The 18249-nt window shown below is 37.3% G+C and overlaps 1 protein-coding gene across 1 annotated transcript in view; it reads right to left on the bottom strand.

Moving 5' to 3' along the window:
* Window positions 1-356: 356 nt before the first annotated feature.
* Window positions 357-18249, bottom strand: part of FAM155A (family with sequence similarity 155, member A) — a 503516-nt gene continuing 485623 nt past the window's right edge. The window contains exons 3-4 of the mRNA XM_009892160.1: window positions 11881-12052; window positions 357-697 (exon numbers count right to left, since the gene is read on the bottom strand). Coding sequence (XP_009890462.1) covers window positions 402-697; window positions 11881-12052 — 468 coding nt within the window. The 3' untranslated portion in view covers window positions 357-401. The remainder of the gene's footprint in view (window positions 698-11880; window positions 12053-18249) is intronic.

The raw sequence follows: 18249 nt of genomic DNA, 5'->3' as shown, positions 1-18249 counted from the left end.
TCTAATAGAAACTGACAGGACATAAAAGACAGAACTATCAGATGAACACACACAATGACTAGAAATATATCGACAGAGAAAAGACTTAATTTAGCTTTGAGAAACCGTCCCAAAAATAAAATCCTGTATTAACAAGTGCAAAAAACAAACAAAAAGAAACTCCAAACATTAAAACACAGTGTATAAAATGGTGTGAGAAATTTAAGTCACCATACAGCCTTTTAGTCAATAAAAAGCTGTGTTCACGTGTCCTTGTTGTTTGGGTAGCGGCCCATTCTTTTCATTTTAACCAAAAGGTCATTCAAGAAGAGATCTGAGGGTAGGGCACTCAGTCCTTGCTATTTTTGACTGTAGTCATTTGGGCCTGTTGTGTTTCTACCATATAAGATGAATCCTTTCTTTTATTCCTCATTGGTTGAATTATCTTCCAAAGTTGTTATGCTTCCAAAGCCCAGTCCTGTTGAGTTCTGTGCTGCTGAGACTGTAAGTACTGTATGTAAGAGAATTAATACAAGAACACACAGTTTAAGTCTGCTGTTACACAGTCTTGATGCTGATGAAACTGTGAGCGATGTCCTGTGACAAATTGTTGAGCCACTTGTTTTTATAGTCCCTTTGGATTGGTGATCTGATAATAGTCCCCATCTGACATCACAGCATTCTGGTTCTGCATTGGTTGGATAGTTTTCATAGAGCCCTGTAGGGTAAACACAATAAAAATAAACATCAGGCGCAAAAAGATTGGCCGCAGTTGGTAGGTCAAAGGAACAGTCAATAGTTTAGTCTAAGCCATCAAATCCACATCTTTGGGTTAGCCTGAGGCCCTCAAAACACTTGCATTTTGTATAATTAGAGTTGTTGAAGGGATATGCGTCGTCTGACAGGAAGCAGCATCAAAAGATCATTCAACAGAAGTATGACACTGAGCATGGCTGTGCAAAGAAACGGTGCTAAAAAATAATTATTGATTTTCGAATGATAAGGATATTTGAATTCTTTGTTTTTTGGGAAGTAACAACCAATAATGAAGTCACAACTAATCAAAATGGACATTCACACAAAATTTGAAAGGTTCTTGAAATTCTTCATCAGTCTGCAAGTGCATACAAGTAATATCACTGTCCATGAAAAGACAGTCATTAAATAACAAATAATTGATACACTGACAATATCGGCAATATTGATTGTCAAACCAACACAGATTCAACAGCTTCACAGGAACAGCTTCCAAACAGAACTGTTCAGAGTCTACTTGTTTACCCTACCTCAGATGAATTCTCCAGCCGGGATGTTCTCTTTGGCATATCCCAGAGGTGAGAACAATCTCTTGATATTTCTGAATATACAACTAGGCTATTTCTGTCTTTAGAAATTTACTAAGTTACTCAGCCTAATCTGATTATCAGTTCTCAAACAGTTAACGGAATTCGGTCTTTTCCAAAAGACACAACTGTCTTTTTCAAAATTGTTAATACCGTCTGCACTACTATATAGGAGACTAACACAATCAGTGTGTTCTGTTTACTTCTCACATATCTTCTTTTCTGATAACTTAAAAGAACCTAATTTAGCCTGTTCAACTAATGGTCAAATGCAAGACCATCTAACACAATGGACCTTTCCTCCATTTAAACTTATGTTAGAATAAATGTTGCAGTAAATAATTACTCAATGGTATTGCTAGGTTTTACTAAAAAAAACCCTATCTGTGTTGAGATATTAAGACAAAGACTTTGAAAGCTAGCTGCTTTCAGCTAATTTCAGCTAATTTCAGCCAATAATTGCTATAATTTATAAATTAACTTTGCTTCTTGGAACAAAAATTACATTTTGTCTAAAGCATCACAGAAATTATATTACTTTCAAAAAGCAATGCCTACAAGTTTAGGTGTAATATTCTTAGGTTCAGGCACCAGACTACCAATATTTTGTAAATAACTTGTAAAGAAAAGCAGCACAGCTTAAAATAAGATAAAACTGAACACTTTCGTTCCTACTTCTGTAATATTGATCTACAACTAGACAAAAAGTGCATTAGGTATGCTGAGCACGTTAAAACGCAGATTAAACCTAGACTGGCACTTTTTTACATAACTGACATAACAGTCTACTGTATTACATATGAGTCCAAGTAAAGTTGCATCTATTTTTGGATTCAAACAAGTTTTTAAAGATACAGGAATGAGAAGTGCTTGATTGATTTTGTGTAAAGGCAAGGTTTACTCTGTGGGAAATCAGGCCATTTTTGCACCTATGCAGTGAGATACTTAAGGCAGCATACCAATGCTTGAAATTTATTTATTCTCTCTCAGATCATCACCGAATGCACTTCATGTTTTTTAAGAAACTCTGTTGCGTTTTGGAACTTCTGGACAGTTGTTTATCGCAAATATAATAAAGCAATCTTATTGCTAACACCATATTTTCTGAGACCCATCTTTTGGTGATTGTGTGGATAAGTGTGTTTTTAAATATGGTAACATACAGGAAGCTCCTCCCAAAGCAGGTAATTATATGATCTGTTCTATGACTGCAGTCGCTCAAACTATTAGTGGTAATTGAAAGGACACAGAGAATGGTTAATGCTTTGATCCCATTGAGGCTTGTTTACTATTCAAACTGTATTTCCTGCCTTTCCTGTTATAGGAAAACCCAGACTGACTTTGAAATCAAAGCCTACGTATACAACTTGGCAATCAAAAGGTATTTAAATAGTTCATATGCACTTACTGAATTATAAATAAATTGAAGGCAACTCCACATTCAAAGCTGCATTCAGCTTGTTCCTTAATGCAAAATTACATTTCCTCTTTATTTCAATTCAGCAATTGAATTTAGGTTTTGAATTTCCAGTTAGATATTTAATAATCAATTAACTACAGAACAACTATTCATATGACAATTGCTGAACATTTGGATAGATCCAGTCAGAGCTTTTGTACTGAAGTAGTCAAACTTTACAGCTGTGCTTCATCGCGTACTCATTTGTAGCCATCTATATCAGTTTTGGCCCCTTGGATCTAATCAGTCTATTCAGTCAGACAGTTACAAATCCATGACTTATCAGAAACCCTGGAAAGCTGTCTCCACCAACCTTGAAAAAACACGGAGAAAAAACCCTATTTTGTTCTTGTAGGAAAGTATTTTACATGCACATAAAGTTCATTATAAGGATACCTGTACCCACCAAATCACCAAGGCTTCTATCTTCCTCTTCTGTATTTATAGTTCAGTTTGTAGACATCATTACTTTTTATTACTTAACAGTTTGGTAAGCATATTTCTGAGACTAACTTACCAACTGTTATTGGCTCAATATCTACTTTGTTTTTCACTTTTCACTTGAAATTCTCAGCTCTGGATCTCCATTTCCCAACTCTTCCCAGCACTCACCTATATCTCACCAGCAGAAATCTTAGTCCATATGGAGGTTATTGGACCTTGATCTTAATCAAGCATCTAGAATTTGCCAGGATACTTTTTGGTATTGCACCATTCTCCAGACAGATTTGCTATTGCTCACGGAGGTCATGTAGAAGCTATCTCTTTGCTTTGTAACCAGATACTTTTTTCACATGCAGATAACATTTTGATGATCAGCACAGCAGTTATATCTGTAGGGAGCATGTTACTAATGCTGATGCAAGAATTAAGGCTAATCATTTGACTGAGATTATGTTAATGCAGACATGACTGTAGATAAATCCCGTGTATCCTGCTCAGCTGAATCATACTGAAAGAAAAACGAGTGACAGCATGAGCATCGTATTCACTTTGTGCAGAAACAGCTTTGGGGGAAAAACAGCAAAGTGCAAATATGTTCTTATACAAGAATTAAAATCTCAAAGACTGTCTACGGATGCATGGCCTGCTGATCAGCGAGATCACCAGCTAACTCAAAGAATGCTGTGGTTTCTGCCTGAGCACTTGCACTTCTTTTGCACAGGAACCAGCATGCAAAAGAGGTGGTTGCATTTCCACATCTCACCCAACAATGTCAGGATGTGTCATGCTTGCAGCTGGATCTGTGTCTGTAGCAGTTGGTCTGGCTTGGCCCACTTGGTTTCTTTGCTACAGAAAGTGCTATGAAGCCATAGTTTTCTGCATCTTCCAGTCACCATCAAAGGAAACTGGTCTAATTGATATATTTGCCGTCATCATTGAATGAGTCTTTGGAAAGCCACAGAAATAAAGCAGATCTTTTGTTATGTTTTTCTTTTCCTCATTTGCTTTCTGCATAACTCTAAATTGTGGTCCTTTTTAACACAGACTTCTGATTATTTTGAGAGGCATATGAAGCTTCTTGTGCTTGAAGAAAAGACCATGAACTAGAACAAAAAACCTTAAGTTGATGTAGTATACCAGAAGTTTTGAATGCTCCATTTTATTGTGAAGCACAAAGTAAATAATGTCTGCCAAGACTGATCCATCCAGCAGTGACATCATTGTACCAGTAAATGCCAACACTCTGCATGACATTTCTCTTTCTGAGATTTCAGTATTAACATTTTCCAACTACAGAAGGCAAGAGAACACATTAGGTATTATATGACTAGATTTCACTGCTTAGATCTGATCTCGAAGCCAGCTCTCTTTGATCTTACGCAGATGGTCCTCTCAATTTCTAAATTGCTGTGTCTGTGACACATTATGATGCTTCTGTTTAGGCATGTATTTTATACCCTTCATATTATTGAAGTAATAAAATTAAGTGTAGAAGAAGGCTTAAAGATAAATAAATTATTCTTTAGTCAAACAGATTATTCTTAAACTGGTGAATAAAGCTGTTCACCTCTTTTGAAAGCCTAATTTCCATTTCAGACTCCATTCCAAATGTTGGATGAGATCTGCGTTGCTGTGTTTTAATTTTGTATTGTCACTATATGATGGTGACTATTTCAGTTAGTTACCTCTGGAACATTTTCCTTTGTGCGTGCATCCACATTCAAGAAATATTAATTGTGTTCCTTCACCAAGCATGGCTTTTTTTCCCCTAAAATGTGTACAGGACCAATTTCCTCCTGTCAGTGTAAAGCAGTGTGGTCCCTGTAAAACTGACTGAGTTGCTGCAAGCCAGAAGAATAAACAAATCAGTGACTCTCAAGGCTATACAATGAACCTTTTCAGCTCTGCTATGTTGAGATACAGGATAAGTGTGAGATAACTTGGTTCTAATAATCATGTGTCTTTCCCCACCGCCATCCTCTAATTTTGCTTCTATTATGTACAATTCTTGATTAAAAGGAATTACTGCTTTGATATGATAGGAAAGAAATTTGTCATACATATCTAAGTACTGTATTGTCACAGAAAGTTCAGGGTTATCAATTGGTTAATTGCCTGGGTTGTTTTCATAGGAGAAGAACATCTGCGGCTAATAAACATATTATAATATGGGACCGCATTCATGGGAAAGCCCCGATATTCAAGACTAGAATAACATTGGACTCGAAAAGAAGAGCTATTTAGTTGACAGATTCTGCTGCAAAACCATGTCAAATTTTCCTTGTAAGCAGATCCATAGCAAGTAACGATTTAAAACATGCTTGTCAAACATAAATGGGATTTGTCCTGCTGTCTAAGTTAGCTTAATATTTTGATATTTTAGGACCTAATAAGAGATGTAGGCAGGAGGCAAATGACACATTATTATGAGTTATTTTTAGAGTAAAAATTTGGATCAAGGATAAATATTTTTTGGACTTTGCCAAGAAAAACATAAAGGGGATTAAATTTAGAGATTTTCTTTTCTTGAATTGTTCTATAAAGAAAAGATAGATTGTGATGCATTCTATATATCACATTTTCTCAAGGAAATTGCTTTTCAAATTGCACTGAAATCAGGGCATCTGTTTTGAAACAGACACTTTATAGCTAAACCTGCTGGTGAAACCCAGACATACATCTGCCCCTTGAGAAGAAGCTGCAATTAAAAGAATTGTTCCCAATACCTTTTTTGAGCTTTGTTAGTCAGCAAGCCCTTTCTACAGATTGGTAAGGATTCTCTGTAACAATTCTCACTACTTCCTTAGAAACCTTAGTGTGTGCACTATGAAGCATTACTGACCATTTCCTTTCTGCTGACTACTCTTCTTTAAAAGAGGAGGAGTTTCTCAGGAAGTGATACTTTGAATAGATCACATTAGCATTTGTTAGTGATATTTGCCAAAAATTAATGTATGGGAGAATATTCACATCATGCATTCCAAGCAACTGAGATGTTAAATGCAACACATGAAATTAGAAGCCGGAATTAATACCAACTGAATGGAAAGATATAAGTGATTCAAAGCACCTGAATCACCTGTCCTCTCACCTCTTCTCTCCCCTTTCTCCTACGTTGAAAGGTATCAGAACTCTGTTCAGCAAAGGAGAGCAGACAAATTTGATTCTCCTCTTGGTGGCAGTAGACTCGTTCTGATGACACTGCTCTTAGGAAATAACACAGGGTGCCATGCGGGTTTTGGAAGAAGCTAAGGCAACACATCTCTGCCTTATTGCTGCTCACTGTGTTCCCTTCCTTTCTTTCAAGCAGGTACTCACGTGCTATGTTAAATTCCATGACATCTATTGTACAAATAAAGAGTGTGAGCATGTGGCTGGCATTTCCTGCCTAGTATTTGCTGCTGGGTGGTGGCCCTGTTATGTCACAAGGCACAAAGACACTGTAATCTTAGTCAGTACAAAGAAAGCCCTTAGCAACACAGGTAACCCTTATTCTGCACTGTAAAGTGTTCCAGGCTTGAGACGTGGACAGAAGTTTTGAGACTGTTCTCCCAGCAGCCAGAATAGGCTATGTCTGTAGTAACAAGCAGTTTTGGGCAAAAGAAGATTTTAAATTTATTTATTTATTATTTGTATAATGAAACAGCTGGTGCTGAGTATCTCATCTCAACCCTGAATACAGTCAAGCGGTTTTTACCTCACTCTAGCTCTAGTCTGATTCTGTAGACCAAAGGTGCATTAGTGGATGGGATGTGCTATGTATGGTCCTGTAGCACACCTTCTAGTTTAGTTTAATCCAAAGGAATCCAGTTTGTATCCTTCAAGAACTCTCCCCTGCACAAGTCAAACAGCAAGGAGTATGAACAGGAGATTTGCTTCAAAAGTACACTCCTGAACTGGATTGCTAATGTGGATGCAACTGCAGCATTTGTGTTGATGGCATATCCTGGCTGCTCAGGGAAGGGCCATGTGTGCATAGGAGAGGTGATCCTTTCTCCCCTCCCTTTGGGCACCTCTGCTGCTCATTTGGTGGAAACCGAGCTCTCATGTTCTTTTGGGTTGAGCGAACTGAAGGCCTGAATGGACAGTTTTGGCTGTGAAGAAAATATTTATGGCCCCTGCATCCTCTTTCTCTGCTTTGGGAGATGGCAGCAAGCCAGAAGAAGTTCATGGGTTGGGCCAGTTCCCAGTCCAGCTGTTGGACCACATTACTTTGGGAGGCATGGGCAAAGCAGGTGTTGTGAAATATTACCAGTCTCTTCCCAGTGCTCTGTATGTAGACTCATACATCTTTCTGCTCTCTTTTCTCACTCAAAGAGCATTTGTGAAAGAAATCTACATCTTCCATTCACACTGGGAAAAAAAAAAAGGAAAAGATGACTACATCTATGAAAGAATACAGTCCCACTGGTATGCACACTGTTTTCATAGGAGTCATAATTAAAAGTCTTTACCTGGAATTGTGCATGGGACTTATTCACGGTAATCTGCTCCGTGTGCGTATGTATGCCTAAACACTACTATTATTTCACTTAAATAAGATTCTGTTTTACACGGCCAATTCTAGACATCTGAGCTGCAGAAAGAAACCTTAGATGAAGCCACTGGAAACTTCAGTTATATGGATATAAACTTCGAAGGTCTAAACTGAAAGCAACCCTTCGATTTTAATGAATATGAAAAACAGTGTGTTCCAGAACAGAGCCTGATGGAAAGATGGACTTCTATTTCCTAGAAGAAAGGGGGGACATGGGAACACAAACATCTTTGTAGCTAACCACAAGTTTCCATAATCAGATCCACACTGTGATTCTGATTGTTTTGATTAATTTCCCAAGTACTTTCTTTTGCACTGCAGTTGTCCCACATCCTCACATGCACTTCTACAAAAGGCAAGTTCCATTGATACACAACTAGTGTAACATCTATCTGCTTTCATTGGGGGTAATCAAGTAAGATATCCTCAGGCTAGAATACTTCTTATTCATTATACCAATCCTTCAAGAGTTTCCAAGAAGTTATTATAAACTACAACTTTTCTTTTACTTTGATGGTGTCAAAGGACCGCAAAAGAGCAAGTACACCCCCACCATGTGTGATTCTTCGCCACAATTATGGCTCCAGCCCTGTGATGACTCTACATGTAGAAATATTTACTTTTTTAAAGCATTTTAAAAAACACCTATTAAGGAATTCTAAGATAACAACAACTGAAAATTTTCTTGGGGAAAAAATAGTCAGTCCTATGCTCTTTTCTCATAACATGGACTTCCTGAGGAAGGATAAAACCTCTGTTATTGCTTTTTACAGCCTCCAGTACTTTTTTTTTTTTTTACAGCCTCCAATCTCGAGAAATTCCTGCCCTTAAAGAAAAAAAAAAAAAAAGCATGTGGGTTCCCTGTCCACTGATGCCACCGTGCCCCTGTTTCCAGCAGTGCCTCCATGACCCTTCTCACTACTGCAGCAGGATGGAGGTGGCAGCTCAGTAGCACCGTGGCAGCTCCCAGTGCTGAGGGTGACATGGAGCCACCCCAGCCTCTTATCTAGCTGCAATTGGAAAACAGTATATCATATTTATATATACATCCTGAACTCCGTGCTGTAGCCAACATGAAATAAAAATGTCTTTTCCTGATAGTTGCCTTCCATGGTGTATTGAAATGTTTTATAGAAATCAATCCTCTGTCTTTCCATTAACCTAAATCTCTACTGGACCTTTGAAGAAATAGTCTGTTACCATGGAGAGAAGGAATGAAAACCCTTATTAAAAAACTATTGCTTCTAAAACCTTATTAAAGAAAATCAGAAATCACAAATTCTTGACATTTCTCAGAGACAGATCATCCTATAATCAGAGGGGTTCCTTTTTTTTCTCCAGACAATGTTTTATAATTAACAGTGTTTCTTAGCTAGCCAGCTACTCTTACATTAGTTTAATGGAGGAAAAAATATCATACTGGCATAACCTAATTCAGTTTCTCCTGGATTTCTCTGAAAATATAAGTAATTTTTTTTAAAAAAAGGACCTGTAGCATTTTTTTCTGTGGGATACCATCAGAGTCAGGAGCAGCAGAGATACTCAAACCTAATCCAAATGAGTGATGGGCTATGACAAATTACCATTTGTGAGGAATTCTTGAACATAAAGTTTGCTCCTGCTGTGTTTCCTGTAGAAGAGCTCAGTGGTGACCAGCTTCACAGTGAACTTAGGTTGAACGGAGACACTAGACAACCAGCTGTAACACCTAAATATCGAAAAGAAATACCTTTGACCTGACTCATCTGTTTCACCCATGCCAGAAATCCCAGAACACGTCTGCCAGACAGGAGCTCACAGAAAGTGTAGCAGAACAGGTCCCTCAAGATGTGGGCATACTGCTTTCGGTTGCTTTTTGGCAAAAGGAGGTCAAGGTAACTGTCAAGCCACAAGCTATGCTGAGGTACAGCATTTCATCTGTTGTTGAACTCGCTGTACTTTGCATTACATAATTCTGGTTTTGCTAAGCTGCAGAGAAGTGTAATTCTTTAGTCCCACAGCAGATATCAGTCTAATTGCTCATTGTTTATTGTCAGGAAGTGTTCTTACAGTGAGATGCTGATTAATAAGAGAGCGGCAATGGGCTGTATTCCAGACAAAGTTTGAATTGCAGCCTTGTACCTCTCCTCAGCATCTTCTCTGGCACACAACTGCCCAGTGTCAGCATGTTGACTCCTATGGGTCCGTGAACACAGGGTCTGCCCTGTTGGTGCTGAGGGTCTTGACTTGAGTGGACACAAAGTTCAACCAAATATTAGTGGACTACTGAGATGATATTCAGGTCACCCTGATTTTAAGTGTCTGCAGTAAGACCTTGGTGACTAACAGCAGCTACAGCAAATAGAGTGTATCCAGTACTGTTAGAGGGGCGTAGAGAGCCAGTCAGCTCACGGAGTGCAGATGCCTACTTAGGCTGAATTAAATAGCTCTCAGCTCTACTGACTACCCCAGGTCTTCAGTGACTCTAGTGAGAGCTTAGTCACAGAGTTTATGTGTAGATACCCACACTACTAATACCTGCAATAAAATGAGTTTAATCCTCCCCTAAATCTGCTTTTCAACCCAAACTCAGAGAAAATGAAGAGGTGGATATGTATTTCCTAAAAGATTTTCTGAAATAATTATTAAGATGGTTTTGTTTATTGTTTGTTTGTTCTTTGCTATTGTGTATTTGTGCAAGTGTGCACACACGTGTGTATATACATGCACACACACACACACATATTGTAAACATATTGTAAATAAAAATGTCCTCAGTCGCTCACTTCAGCTTTTACTGTCCTATCTTAGACTGGAAAATAATGCTCATTTGGTTACTATGTATGCATATTGGAAGGCTATTAATATTTACAAAATGCATTGAAGTGCTAAGCACCACTGCTTTATTGATCACTACCAAATTGTAACTCAGCTTGCATTTCATTATATTGTCTTTTGCATACAGATTGGTATTGCTCAATTGTGTGCAATAGGTGTAATCTTCAAGAAGAAATACGGTAAATGTCTTGCTACCAGAAACCCCCTAAATCCAAACACAGTGTACAAGGTGATGTGAGTTGCCACAGACATTATGCGTGCCTCTGAGATGGTATAGAGCATTTATGGGGTTTTATATTTTGCTCTGGTTTTAACTAGCTCAGCTTGGGCAACCCATTTAGTATCAAACTTTACAGTGCAGCCCTAATTTAAGGTGGAGGCTGCCTAATTTCAGATATTTGGACCAGGCTGTCAAGCGCTCTAAGTGTTGAAATGCCTTTTTACCCACTTAGTGGGAATAAGTAGCCTAAATATCTTCAAGATTCTCAGATGATACTCTAGGCACCAGAAATCTGCAGATAACATTGATATAAGCTGAAATTTTGTGTGGATGACTCCCATCCAGTCCTGAAAAAAGTATCTGAGGTACCTGAGATGTACTAAAGGTATTTCTTGCTTACCACATCATCTCTGGTTGGATCATTCTGGGACAATGTTTGAAGCAGAATGGAATATAAAAGGAACCAAACCATTTTATCAGTCGATGCATAGACCTATACTAGTACGAACATTTAAAATTAAAATACTCCCAGAATGTAGCAAGACTCAAGAAGAGACCAAAAGATCAGTTCTTCACAGGGGAACAACTGATTCTTGAAACTCTTCCCTGGTGAAAGACCTTTCTTTGACATTTACCTTCCAAGAGCCGCTGCACAGTTTTGAATGCTATGCCTCAGATTCTTCGTTTATCTGACACAAGAATGCTGGTAAACAAAGGTGAATATACTAAAAATTGATCTTGCCTTTCACTTTTTCTGAATGTTGTATGACACAGAATCTCATTTCTCTGAGTGCTGCATGACACAGAGTAACAAAAATCCTCAACAAATCATTAAGCGTAAAAAATAACTAGAACAAATTTCTTCTAGTAATTTTGTTTTGTAAAGTTAATGACTGTGTCAAGCTGTAGCAAAATGCGCATTACTAAATCTGGGCTCAAACCCTAGCACCTCTGAGAAATCTTTGTGATGAGCAATACCTTCAGGCTCCCATAGTTAGAGCTAATGGAAGAAACATTATTCACGCTCTCTTTCACATTTAGACTTCTGAAAACAAGTGAAATTAGCTTTTCTATACTATACCTGTACAGATGAAACTTGATAGTCCTCCATAGATGACATCATCATTGTCTGGTAATATAAAGGGACACCTCGTCTGAACCTCCAAACAGTATTGCTTGCAAGGAATTCTGTTGCTGCAGTGAAACTGTGTGACTTCAAAATACTGGGAACAGAGCCAGGCTTTGTAGACAGTCTGGAAAAAAAGAAGAACCAGAAGTATAGATGGATGACAACAGCACTGTCATTATTAAAAGAACATACTGTACTACACACCTACATTAATGCTGCTTCAGAAAGCAAATTTTGAGAGAATATCACCTGGGTAAAACATACTCTTAACTTTTGACTATCCTCCCACTTCAGAAATGGAAACTCCAGCCAAGTCACTTAAAAACAACAGTTAGTCAGGTCTATGCTTATGCTATTATTTTATCTTAGTTTGTAAACAGATATGTCTCTTAGATGCGCCTTTTAATTGGACACATGCACACATGCCACACACCCCTGTCCCTGTCCCTTATCACATACAAACGGAGATCCTAACCTCATTTGAAGCTGGTTTGGGAAAAGCTTATGAAAGCAAGTGCAAGAAAGAGTTTAAAATTGGGCTCAGGCCAGCTCTGCTATTCATATCATGTAGAGCTAAGCTATCAGGTTGCAATAGATGGTGCTGCTTCCCTTCAAATAAAACCTTATCCAGACCGCAGCCTTAAAACACACATTAGGGTTTCTGAACACCAACAGCTGTAGACTAGGGGATAAATCTGCAACAGTGAAGACTGATGTCTACATTTGGGAGCTAAAAGTAACACATTAAAGATGCTGTTATCTGATGCTGTGTAGCCATGGCTGCAGGACCTGCGATTATTACAATTCTTATCATAATTTAAACAGAACAGCAAAATGAGCACATTGATTTTAGTTTCTTTTGCCTATCATTTTCTGAGCAATGATCTTTGTCATAAGAATTAAACTAGCCTTTTGGACCCAGAAAATTTTCACATGTGATCATACAAAAATAGGTTGGACACAAGACTACAAAGGAGATGAAAAACCTGTATGGTTGAGAACAGAGAGGTTTGCTTGTTTGCCATTTTATTTTTCACTTATTTGTTTTGAAATACAAAATTTACTAGCTAGATACTTGCTAAGTTGTTATATAGTGAAAAAATCCTTTTTGTTTTAATTCAGAATATCTGAAGATCTTAGTAACTACCTTTCCTATATAACAGACTGAAAAACAATGGTCAACTGATTATTTTTCTTCTTCCTAGACCTGTTTTTAATAAAAAAGGAAACTGAGATTAAATTTTTAAGCACTGAAAATTCAAAAACTGACACCTGAAAAGAGCAATAAAACTGAGAGTTTGGTTTGATTTATTATGTTTCGGTCTCATCAGTTATCATTTTATTAGCGTCAGTAGCATCTTAAGTTGTATAATTAATTTCAATGTATTAGTCCCAGAATCACAAAACTTTTATCTCAGCTTGGTTGCAATGGTGGCAGGTATGGGCAAGGTTGCTAGGTGGTAAAGTGAAGCCTTTATCAATAATCTATGGTTTATGATTGTCTCTTTATAGCAGCTTTTGCCTACTTCATTCTGTAGAATACAATTTTGTTCATTACAAATTCAATTTTAAGTGCTTACAAAGATTTCTTATCCACAGTAAATGATTAATGAGAAGGAAGACTGGGCAGCGTGTGTACTTTTTGTTCTTAAATAAACTTCTAAACAGCAAGTGGTTTTCCTGGTGTTGACTATATCACCCACCACATTTTTAATGCTTCAGTTTCTATATTGACACTTGCAACAATAAAAGAAATAAAGTACTGTTTTTTCTATTTTTAACTTGTCAATGAGCATAGTCTATTGGTTGGAGACAGGAACATTGGCTCTGATAATAGATAAATATTCACAGATGTTCCTTCCTGATCACTAACACTGTAGATCTGTTCAGTATGAATCCCCATTTTCTCTTCATAGAATAGATCTAAGAGTAGTAAGTTGGTTTATGAATCACATTTGAAAATGTACATCAGTTTATAGGGAGTGTATTGAATAGCACACCATACATGGTAACAAGAAAATGAGAAAACCCAAGTGTCTACTTAAGCAAGACAGGAAATAAATATTTATTCAAGAGCAGAAGCAAATAATGCAATCCTAGGCTTCTGTGAACATTTTTATGTATCTAATCTCAGTTCCTACACATTATCTTCTTGCTCTGATTCACAAGTCCGCAGTTTTGGCTCAAAATTGCTTTTGAACTCTTGTTCAGATTTTTAAAGAATGCATGAGTGTACCTGTACCTGAGATCTGTTTCTCAGATAATTGTCTCCCACTCCATATCCTTTTTATTGCAGCCCCTTTCAACCTTGTGTGCAATCTATATTGATATTTTTAATATGCTGGTCCTCATTTTGGTTTTTTTTTGGCCAGTGAGGCTACCTGGAAACTAAGATTTTCAGAGTTCTGCCTGGATACGAACCTAGTCATATCCCACTTTGGGGTGAGATGGTGATACTTATCAGCCTTCCTACCCACATGCTCTGGTTTCTTCAAAAGAAACTTCAGGTTTGTGGGACAAGACACCTCTGCAGAACCCACTAGGACGTCCAAGAATTAGTAGGTAAAATCTTCAGGGCATCCTGAAAGCTGGCCTAGAAGATAGGAGACGCTGGTCTTCAGCCCTTCCCACAAAGATCCTCCATTTTCCCCGTTTTTTTTTTTTTTTTTTTTCAGGCCTGAGAACTGACATGGAACAGTCTGAGTAGCTGGAGGAGTAAACATCATGGAAAAGCACCAATTTAACGCTTGACTACTTATAGTGCAGCTGAGGTGGAATTTTATCCCTTTTGGATAAGGGGAAAAAAAAAAGGGTCAAAGCCAGATTTGAGTACTAGAAAAGTCTCACCCATAATGCCTAGCTGTTAGCCCACAGCCTCCACAGCTTTGGCCTGTGCCTTTGGACTATTCTGGATCTATTTACTCCTTTGGGTCAGCTGTGGGACTCATGCAAAGGCTGCTGAGCAGTGAGTGGTATGCGCAGATATGTGTTCTTATGCTTCTGTATTTCCTGTAACTCCTACATTGCTGTACAATGCCCAGCCATTGTCTGGGAAAAGGCTTTTCCAAGCACTGCACCCACTAAGCAGTTTTGATATGGCCATACTGTTCTTTGGACAAAGAGGAAAAAATGTAGATGTCTACAGATGAACGGTGCTGGGCCAGCTGGTAGCCCAGAGAGCAGTCCGTTTCTACTATTGCGTAATAGTACAGATGTGATTTAAATGCCGACTTTCCTAACAAAGACCCCAAATAACCTCTTCTACCATTCTTGGACATTTTAGACTTTCTAGGCACCAAAGGTTTTGCACAGAAATCTTCCTTTCATGCTTAAGGATGTGCCACCCAAGAGGAAATCTGTGCATACCACTCACTGCTCAGCAGCCTTCGCATGAGTCCCACGGCTGACCCAACAGAGTAAATAGATCCAGAATAGTCCAAAGGCTTTTCTTTCTTTCAATGACAGTGAAAGGTGACTTCTGTAGCTTAAATATTAGAAGCCAGTGATTTGGAACTGCAATGTATTGAAATTTCTTGACATTTTCCTAATAGCAAAGCAGATATTTTCGCCTTTGATCAGCCAGTTTTCCTTCTTATGTCCCCGCAAATATAGGTTTTGGTTGGTTGGGAATTCTGTTCTATCTCCCAGCAAATCTCAAATACTGATTTCCAGAGTCTTAAAACACGCATTGCAGAACAAGTCCTGAAGCTATCAGTGAAAATACATATTGGCTTGCATTTTGAGTACGGTACACACTTTATAAACTGTGCTTTGATAAGAAGACATTTTTTGTTTTTTAAGGGACATCAATGGCTAAACCCCAAGATTTATAATCACAATAAGCGCTCACCTTTAAAAGTATTGCATATAGAACATTTTAAAATATTAGTTGTACTCTATTAGTATTTTTCTATGCAATTTTCAATGTATAAACTGAAAATGACTATTACTCATCTGAATGGAGAAAATATATTACATCATTTATGTTAAGCTTTTCATGTCCTGTAAATGGTGCAGTTGTTTTTTACCTTATTGAAATACAAAATATATTGTATATGACCATTTTGACGGCAGTTTTATTTTCCTTTCTTTCTGCTCTTCTTGTAATTAAACATTGCTTCTGCCTGTTTTTTTTCCCCCCTCTCATTTCACATCTGTTCTGAATTGCATGATATCAGTTGCTGAGCTGAATTGATCCCTAGGTATCTGTGAAAAATAAAGGTAAGACTCCCACATTTTCTTTTAAAAAATGAAGAAAGGATATTTTTTATTAAAATAGAAAATATTTGTGCCATTTTTTCCCATGTCAGCCTTGCAACCTAGCAACCTAGCAAACAATACATCCTCCTCTCAAGCATTAACAGAATATTTTCTTTCTTTCTCGCATAAACTATGGCATAATGAGACAGATAAATAGCTCTCATTTCTGGAATATTTCTCTGCAGTGTAGATTAACTGCATGTATGAGAAGTCTTTAAAGTGGCTTCAGCAAACCATGGCTCATTGAAAAAAGGTGTAGAAGATCTTGTTTGAGGACATTGGTGCAATACTACCTTTGTCTTCCTGTGTTGACATAGTCACTGCCAAAATGCAGCCCTCCTTCTTAAGCAGATGTTATTGCTCCAAGTCAAAATAATTCAAAAAAGAAAAAAAAAACCCTCCACACTGCAAAATCTTGAATAATAACACCTCGTATAACCAACCTGTTAGCTACTGTGAATCATGCCATAAAAGTCACATCTAAGCATCAACAGGTTTTGTGTGTGTGTGTGGTCATATGGGACAAGGCCAATCTGCCTCATAAAGTCCAAGAGAATGTTCACAACCAAGCAAAGTGCCTTGCTACTACCATCCCTCTATTCTAAAGTCTACAGCTTAAAAAGGCTGTATTGCAAATGATAGCTAACATGAGTTGTTCTGAAATTTATAAAAATGTATAAAATTTACAAAATTTATAAAATGTAGGAGCCAATCAATAATTTTATGCACAGTTTTCCCTTATCTCCCATATGTTTTCTGTTTTCTCTTTCAAGATGGTATGCATTCACTCTGATTCTAAGTGATATTGTGACACTGTATGGTGGCTGCTTCTTTCATTCTGCTCTCTGCACTTATATTGAGTTTTCTCTGAAGACAGAGAAAAGATGGAAGGTGGATGTGAGGAGAAGACCATGTGTTAAATAGTCAGAGGAGGGAATATCCTCCAGATTTTCCATTAAATAAAGTTTTCTAGAGCAAAATTCTTGCTGCTTCAAAACATGTACTTTTTCGAGATTCAAGTCAATAAAACAGATGTCTTAGATTACATTTCAAGGAAAGTAAAGAGAGGCTGTGACTGTGATAGACAAGGCTTTCACTTTAATATTTCCTTAATTAAACAAAACTAAAACTAACTCCCAACATGAACCGAACTAAACTGGGTTACAAGAATCTTGGGAACCCAGTTATGTATCTTGCGAAAAATACATAAATTATACAGAAAGTATAATAATACACAACTATTTTTTAAAGTTTTTGAATAAACAAGAGGAAATCTAGTGATTTTCACACAAAACCAGAACTTCAGAAGACAAAAGCATCATTTTTATTAATAGATATTTTGTGAATTTAAGTCAAGCCACCAAAACCAAACACAAAACTAACACACAACATAGATTTTAGATTTCTTAAATTTATAATTTCTGCTGCCTATCATGATCTCATATATGTGTGGCATGCATATGATACAGAAAAACAATTAAAATGGACTTGTGTTTTCAGCTGGTTTGGAAGATGATGAAAACCTTTGAAAAATCATAGCTGCTAATAGAAATCTGGCAGACTTATCCAGAATAATGGAAAAAACCCCATGTTTTTCTGTTTTTTTTTTTTTTAAGGGAAAGAAGTCAGATAAATTGGATTATTGATACATCATGGCAACCACATGCATGCAGTAAATAACTGTATATATCTAAATATCTCATCTTTTTACCATCAACAGACCTTTAGACACTCTATATTTGAAAGAGATACAGTCCTGTCTATTAGGCAAGACACTATGTTGGAAAGATAGTATCACATATGAATAAGCACATCCTTCATGTGCAGAAGTATAACTACAAACTCTCAGAAAGGTTTAGTGGTAATTTTGCTCACCTAAACAAATTAAACCTATACTATCCTGTTTCTGTAGGAAAACAGAACAATTACTCTTCTGAAAAAGTGCACCGATTCATGCTTGCTTTATATACCTGGGTGCCTACCCAGAACAATCATCATCAAAATCTTCTTGGTATTTGTAAATGATTAATAATATAATGAAAAAATATATTATTAATTAAG

The sequence above is a fragment of the Charadrius vociferus genome, unplaced genomic scaffold (genome assembly GCF_000708025.1).
Source record: "Charadrius vociferus isolate BGI_N301 unplaced genomic scaffold, ASM70802v2 scaffold218, whole genome shotgun sequence".
NCBI classification, from domain to species: domain Eukaryota; kingdom Metazoa; phylum Chordata; class Aves; order Charadriiformes; family Charadriidae; genus Charadrius; species Charadrius vociferus.
The sequence above is the reverse complement of the archived record's forward strand: the minus strand, read 5'-3'. Positions and strand labels throughout refer to the sequence as shown.